Raw genomic sequence first — 7,438 nt, forward strand, 5'->3', positions numbered from 1 at the left:
CCCCCATACCAAATTAATTTGGGGGTAGGGGAGGAGAAATGGCAGAAAAGTCCATTCGGGGCAAAGCCCGAGGGCTATAATGAATGCAGTAGGGGAAAGGTTACGGAGCCTTGCTGAGCGGTAGGTCCCGGTCTGTGAAGTAAGCACTGAAGTGTAAAGGGGGCGGGGTAGAACTGATACTATTCCGGTGGAACCTTGGGACGAACAAACGAAAAGCGAGCGTGCAAAAAAAAAAAAAAAAAGCAATATCCATACGGTCTGCTCGCGCCCTCCATGCTGCAGCTTAATAAGATCGCCATCCTCTTCCAGCAGCGGGCGGGGGACAGGAACGCCGGCTCCTTCCTTCTCGGCGCCGTTCTCATACGCAGCGCACTACAAAGGAGCAGCGTTGCTATCACTCGAACCCCTGTGCTCTGAGCGTTCGAGTGGTTTTATATTAATAAATAGTTTACTATCTATGAATCCGATATTGCAGGCTCAGTTACATTTTGGTTTTGAAATATTTCTTTGATGGCTAAATTTAAGTATTGATTTTTTTTTATTTTTTTTTTGCAAGGAAGAAAGACTATGACCCTCAGTACTAGACAATTTAAATTAAAATAAGATACAATTTGATTTTTTTAAAACCAGTCAGTTGTATAAGTAGATGGTAAATAGTAAATGTTAACCACTGTATACTACTTGCCAATTTTCTGCAAACAATAAGGAACTAATGGATTTTTTCCCTTTCTAAAGTATATAGAGGTATAAATTTGGTCCTATAAAACGTATTAGCTGCAATTTGTTTGCTGATCTTTATTTCTCTATCTTTAAGTACATAAAACATTAATAGGAAAAAAAAGTGTTTAAGTCAAATGCTTCCAGTCCCTTCTTTTTTTTTTTAAGACATTTAAAAGGATTAAAAAAAAGTTTGTATAATTAGAGATCATCTGATGCTACCCCTTATTCATGACAAATAAAAAAAAAAATGAAAAACGAAAATAAATGGTGCGTCCACTCGCTTCTTGAATAATCTGTATGAAAAGGCTAGACACAGCCACTGCTGGCTTTCGGCCAGTCATTACATCTGCAGTGTTTTGCCGCAGAAGCCTCCGCACAGATGAGCACTATTACGGCAATGACTCCCGTGCAGGAGCGTGGAAACTGCTACTACCGCTGCAGAACCAGCAGTCGGAGGAGCGCGAAAATGCCTAACCCGCTCAGCTCAATAGTATTTTACTATGTTTACTTCCGTGCAGTGAAGGCATGAATGAGTTAAAATGCCCGCCCTTTTCCTCTTACTACATCCCCGCGCAAGCATACTAAAGTAATCCTCGACTTTTACACCTATTCCCCTGATTAAATAAAAGAACAGAAGGGGCGTGGAGATGTGAAGGGACACAAAGTAGGCGGTGGCTAGTTGCCCCTTTCCTTCTCCCCCTTTTCAAACTCGCCTACCTTATCTTCCCCGGCCGCTGCCCTCTCTGAACCAGCCCACCGAGGTGGACGGGGTAGAGGCGAGACGTCATTTCGCGCCAAAAAGGGCGGAAGGATTCGCTAAAGAAGCTATAAAAGGGGCTGCCGGGCCACCCTTCCCCCTTAAACCTTGAGACTATCTGCGGGTGGGAGCTGAGCACCGGGTTGGAGTACATGAACCTCAGTGATTGCGTCTGCGCGCGCCCGGAACCGAGCGCTGGATTTTACAATTAATCCGGGGCAGATTGAATGAAAGCTGTGAAAAGTAACAGCAGGCGCCGGGATTTACCGCTGTTCCTGCACAGAAGTGACGGAGCCCTGGTAAGCGACTGGAGAGCGACGTGACGCCGTGAGTTTCTGCTTATCGCCAGGGTTGAGGGTCGCTGGCAGCAGAGACTTCCACCCCCCGGGTGGGAGTTTGGTGCAGCCGGCTTCGTTGCAATGTGTGCTGTATATGGATGCTGCGCGTGTGGCGGCTGCGGCAGCTCCCGGAGTTCTTATGCTTTGGTTGTGTTGGAGCCGTGTCTAGAAGCGATTGTACCGAGTTTTTAAGGATTTTCTTAAGACCTTCTGGGAGGCTTTTTTTTTTTTTTCCCCTGCTCTTTTTGCTAACAGATGGGGAGGTGGCTATCCCCTCGCTCTTGCTGTCTCCGGTGGAGTTGATTTCTTTCTATTGCCCGCTGTCCCATTCGATGTATGAAAGTGGCAAGAAAGAAAATATGTTCGAGACAGAGAAGGATGGGGCTTTGGTTAAACCCGCAACTTTTCCTTGTCAGTGTTGTATTGAAGACTTTTTTTTCCCCCTACAAATAGATCTTGTGCTGTCAGTGTCTTGCCGGCTTTTCATTTAAATCTCCGGCATGGTAGCAGTGTAGCCTCACTGCAGTGTTTAAAGGTGGACCTGACACTCCCACTGCCACAATAAGTATTATACTCCCTCCGCCCCCGGGGGGAATACCCCTCCTTTGTAAAAAAAAAAAAAAAAACAATAAAAAATGTTTAACACTATTTCTCTATTTTATGGCTGCGAAACCCCTTTTAAGCTGATTCTGCTCTTCTGATGGCTTTGCTTGTTAACTTTTGTAGTGCTTTTTATTTTAAGCTTTAGGGAGAGTCATTTTGATGTGCTAATTGAAAGAAGGGGACTCTGAGATATGTAATTAGGTCTTGATTTGAGAGGCAGATTACAGACCAGAACTGGAGGGAGAGAGAGACCCTTGATTGGCAAGCGGGCGGAAAAGACAAATTACAGAAACGCCTGAGAATAGTTGAGAATCATAAGTGGCATACACAGGAGTTGGGGGCGATTGATACTGGTATATTGATCTGGGATTTCCTAGGGAGGGGAGAAATCCGCCTCCCCCGTATTTTCTCAGGGGGGGAGGTTGTTTAATACTGGTGTTTATGCTTATATTGCATAGATCATTTTCGTTGCGTTTCCATATGTGTATATTTTCGCTGTTGGGTTGGGATCTTGTTAAACTTCGTGCGTGCGGTTGGTGGGGTGTCTTTTTTTGGGGGGTTTATTTTTATTTTTTTTTTTTTTTTTTGCATCTTTACTGCTGTTCTTACACGCCGGTATCTTCTTTTTTTCTCTTCCCTTCTGGTTTTCCTTCTCGCAGGCAGCCGGCCCCGGTCCCGCCACCGTCATGCCGCAGAGCTGCAGCTATTTCCCGAGCAGGAACTACGATTACGACTATGACACGGTGCAGCCTTACTTCTACTTCGAGGAGGAGGAGAACTTCTACAGCGGGCAGCAGCAGAGCCACTTGCTGCAGCCGTCGGCGCCCAGCGAGGACATCTGGAAGAAGTTCGAGCTGCTGCCCACGCCGCCCCTCTCGCCCAGCCGCCGGGCCCAGGGAGGCGGGGGGAGCCCGCCCTCCATCGCCGACCAGCTGGAGATGGTCAGCGAGTTCCTGGGCGGCGACGCCGTGAACCAGAGCTTCATCTGCGAGCCGGGCGACGACGCGGCCGCCTTCGCCAAGTCCATCCTGCTGCAGGACTGCATGTGGAGCTGCTTCTCGGCCACCGCCAAGCTGGGCAAGCTGGCGTCCTTCCAGGCGGCGCGGCGAGAGAGCGGCGCCCAGCTGCAGCAGCACTGCCCCGGGGCAGGGGGCGGCGGTGGTGGAGGAGGCGGCGGCGGCAGCAGCAGCAGCCTGGGGATCCTCCCCGGCTCCAGCATGGCCAGCTACCTGCATGATCTCTGCAGCAACGGCAGCGGCGCGGCGGCCGCCGAGTGCATCGACCCGTCCGTAGTCTTCCCCTACCCGCTAAGCGAAGCTCTTCCCAGGACGGCCGCCCCCGCTTCCCCGGCCCATGGCGGGGACACGCCGCCCTCCAGCAGCAGTAGCAGCAGCAGTAGTAGTGACTCGGGTAAGAGCTGATGACTTCTCGCCGGAAATAATGGGCTGCTGGGGGGGGGGGGGGGGGTGTCGAGGAGGAAGATCAGGGGAATTTGGTATGTTTGCATTTTCATTTTTTTTTCTCAAAGTCCAGGTCTTAAGAGGCTTTGCTATCTTTTAACGCTCCCCAGTATAACCGAGCGCGCTCGTTGCAGGGTGCATTAAGAGCAGTCCCTTCCCTGTCTGGGGTGGGAGACTGACAGGTGTAGTAGAGGGCTGAGCTCGTTCTTGGCTCTGCCTTCTGGGCGGAGAAAGAGGCGTGTAGTGGTTTCGTATCTAGTACTGCCATCCCATCTTCTGTAGTCCCGGCCAAGGCGGAGAGAGCTACAGACCGAGGCCACTTCTAAAACCCCGGGCAATCTGAATCTGCTCGCCAGCTATGAGTATTTACTGGATGGCTCAATGTCAGGACAGTACATTACTCTGATGCTGTCTTAGCTTTAAGTCCATGACAGGCTCCCGCAGCACCAGAGCAATGTATTGAACTGAAATTGAGAGATCTGGCAAAACAGCCATGGTTTACCAGGATTGCCCAACTTAGGGACCAGAATGTTAGAAACTTGTGGAATGGGGGGAGGGATTTAAGTGTTAGGCTGAGTATTTTTGTCTTGTGCCCTTCTCTTCTAAATGGCAGCTGTGGGTGTTAAAGTTTTCCTAGCTGTGCCACTCCATATTTCAAGCACTCTTGTCTAGATGGTTTGAAAGCTATCTGGTGCAAATCAGCTGAGTCCATTTTAGTATGCCTTGAATAGCATTTGCCCAGGATTACAGATGCAAAGTGTTCTAACACCTCAAACAGCATCTTCCCTGGGTTAGGGGGTTTTTTGTAACTTTAACAGTTTTGCTGTTTCACAAACACTTCTTTCAATGTTTCTAAATTTGTTACAGAGGATGAGGAAGAGGAGGAGGAAGATCAAGAGGAGGAAGAGGAAGAAATTGATGTTGTCACAGTAGAAAAAAGACAACCTGGAGGGAAGAAACCTGAATCCAGCACCCACTCGAAGGCGTACAGGAAACCACACCACAGCCCGCTGGTTCTAAAAAGGTGTCATGTCCCCATCCATCAACACAATTATGCTGCTCCACCTTTGACCAAAACAGACTACCCACCTGCAAAAAGAGCAAAAGTGGACAGTGGCAGGGTCCTCAAACAGATTAATAACAACCGAAAATGCACAAGTCCCAGAACATCAGACAATGAGGAAAACGACAAGAGACGGACACACAATGTCTTGGAGCGCCAGAGGAGAAATGAACTCAAGTTGAGCTTCTTTGCCTTGCGCGACGAGATACCAGAGGTAGCCAGCAATGAGAGAGCCCCCAAAGTCGTCATTCTTAAAAAGGCCACAGAATACATTCTGTCTATTCAGGCAGATGAGCACAGACTGATTGCAGAGAGAGAACTCTTGATGAGGAAAAAAGAACAATTTAAACACAAACTTGAACAGCTACGGAACTCTTGTGTATAAACCAGAAAAAAGACAAACTTTTGTCTAGTCTGTTCAAAGTTCCTCCTGATTTTTTTTTCAACTCTGTAGAATGTGGACAGTGTTGCATGCTTTGCAAACAATTTAACTACACAACCTTGGCTGGATCTTGGACAGATTTGCCATAACCTCAAAACTGCCTCAAGACTTTGGGCATAAGGGATGATGGGACTTATTTTTCCATGCTTGCAGGGGGGGGATGGGAATTTGCAAATTCTTTGTTTTACAGATGTTTGTATTTAAAACATTTTATTTTTCTTAAAAACCCACAAATTTCTGATGAGAACCCCCCGCAAGAATGGTTGCAGATATCTTATTGCTGACTATGTATAATATCTTTAATAAAGTCTTTATAGAAAAATCTGTTAATATTCACTTCTAACAGTTCTGGCAAAAACAAGCAGGATATCCACTTGTTCTTAGCTTGTAGTTTTGTGCCATACTATTCAAACATTTTTGTGGTTTATTTAAATACATTTCTCAAATTCTTTGGTTAATATTTTTGTATTTTGGATATTGTCATCTTGAAAGACTGAATATACCTGAATAAATTTTTGGCTAAGATGTAATAAGTTAATGTGTATTGTACACATTTCTTGCACTGCTCTGTGGTCACTAGCTAGGTTGCTTTTTGTAGTGATTTATAAGGTTAGACCCATTGATACTTTGGCACACACCAAAGGGGGGGGGGGGGTATTGGAGCATTTATATATGATTTCATTTAATTTTGAAAATTGCCCACAATTGGGGAAAATGTACATGTAAGATTAGTAGGCTATGAAGGAGGCCAGTGATTTTTTAGATAAAGCAAGAGATTCAAAGCAGGGGTAAAATACTGCTTTAAAATTTGAACCCGATCACTTGAGAGAGTGATAGGGGACAGATCAGGCAATGTGATCTCAAAAGACCATAATTTGTTCTATTGCATAGATTCTGGGTGTGGGGAGAGATGGCACAGCCTAAGCAATCCTTTTTGAACACAAAGGGATCCTTCCCAAAAAAAAAAAATACAGGAGCTGGCCTGTAAAGGTTGCTCTGGCCTGGCTGTCTAAAACCCAGCTGAAAAAACTGTTATCTGATTTATTTTTTTTTCTCATCAGCAAATTAATAATTAGCAGTTGTGAGCTTCACAGATGGCAGGGCAAAGTGTGTGCCTGCTAAATTACTTAGTTTGCCTTTGAAAGAGGCATCACTGAGAGTAGGAATTGACCAGCTTGGGTCCTTGACACACAAGCTATCTGTTTTTTCATGATAGTATGCAAAATGTGCTGCTTGCATTTTTTTTTACTTGATATCTTAAGCCACTATAGTTTGTATGTCTTTTTAATAAAACCAAAAAAACACCTTTTGTAGCTCAGTTGGTCCATCCATGCTTTTAGTGTGTTCTCCCTTTGCAGTATACTTCATGTTTTGGATTTTTAGCTAGCCTTTCCAAATTTGTGGGGGGGAGGAGGAGGGATTTCAAGATCACTTGAATTCAGGTTCAATAAGTTCCTGCCTCAAAACAGCTCCTCTAAGTGGGTTAACTGAAACAATGGGAGAGTGACTTGCTGAGGATCTGGAGAAAATGAGATTTGAACTCTGTTTTCCCGGTACATTGTCCATCATTATAAACACTCTGCCACACCTTCATATTTGAGTTTAGCTCCGTTTAACTTTCAAAACTGATTCTTGGCTTAGGTCTTGCCAGACTGGCTGTTTAGACCAGAGCATTGTTTTTAAGGCTAAGCAAAGCTTGAGACAATACCTCTAGATAATTCTTTATAGTTAGGGCTTCTTCATGGAAACACAGCTTATCACACTAGATTCAGACTTCTCGCAAACTAAACCCAGATACTGTCAAAATCTTGCATCTCATATTGTAGCTTCTGTCCTGCAGAATGCATTGGCATGGATAGCAGCACTTCAGGGCCAGATTAACTCAAAGAAATATCCTGGTCACAGCCTTATCAAAGTAAGCCAATGTAATATCTAGTGTATGATAAAAGCTCTAACTAGAATGAAGGTGAGATGTTTTTATCAAAAACAGCAACATGGGAGATTACTAGAATGGATCGATCATATACTACACCACATATATAAAAATAATTAAAG

The 7,438-nt window shown here is 45.4% G+C and overlaps 1 protein-coding gene across 2 annotated transcripts; it reads left to right on the forward strand.

The window, feature by feature from the left end:
* Positions 1-1,556: 1,556 nt before the first annotated feature.
* On the forward strand, positions 1,557-6,364 carry MYC (MYC proto-oncogene, bHLH transcription factor). Of its 2 annotated transcripts, none has more exons than XM_029592021.1 (3): positions 1,557-1,776; positions 3,078-3,828; positions 4,746-6,364. In XM_029592021.1, exons 1-3 carry the CDS (start codon positions 1,705-1,707, stop codon positions 5,324-5,326), a joined length of 1,404 nt encoding a protein of 467 aa, XP_029447881.1. In that variant the 5' UTR covers positions 1,557-1,704; the 3' UTR covers positions 5,327-6,364. The 2 variants fall into 2 exon arrangements, with proteins under 2 accessions (XP_029447881.1, XP_029447882.1); XM_029592022.1 differs by having other exon boundaries at positions 1,569-1,804.
* The last annotated feature ends 1,074 nt before the right edge of the window (positions 6,365-7,438 follow it).

This window comes from Rhinatrema bivittatum, chromosome 2 (assembly GCF_901001135.1).
Source record: "Rhinatrema bivittatum chromosome 2, aRhiBiv1.1, whole genome shotgun sequence".
Lineage (NCBI taxonomy): Eukaryota > Metazoa > Chordata > Amphibia > Gymnophiona > Rhinatrematidae > Rhinatrema > Rhinatrema bivittatum.

Coding starts and splice junctions, on each gene's coding strand:
- MYC (XM_029592021.1), top strand. CDS start 1,705: ATGAAAGCTGTGAAAAGTAACAGCAGGCGCCGGGATTTACCGCTGTTC. Junction 1,777..3,077: donor ACAGAAGTGACGGAGCCCTG/GTAAGCGACTGG, acceptor TCCTTCTCGCAG/GCAGCCGGCCCCGGTCCCGC. Junction 3,829..4,745: donor CAGCAGTAGTAGTGACTCGG/GTAAGAGCTGAT, acceptor AATTTGTTACAG/AGGATGAGGAAGAGGAGGAG.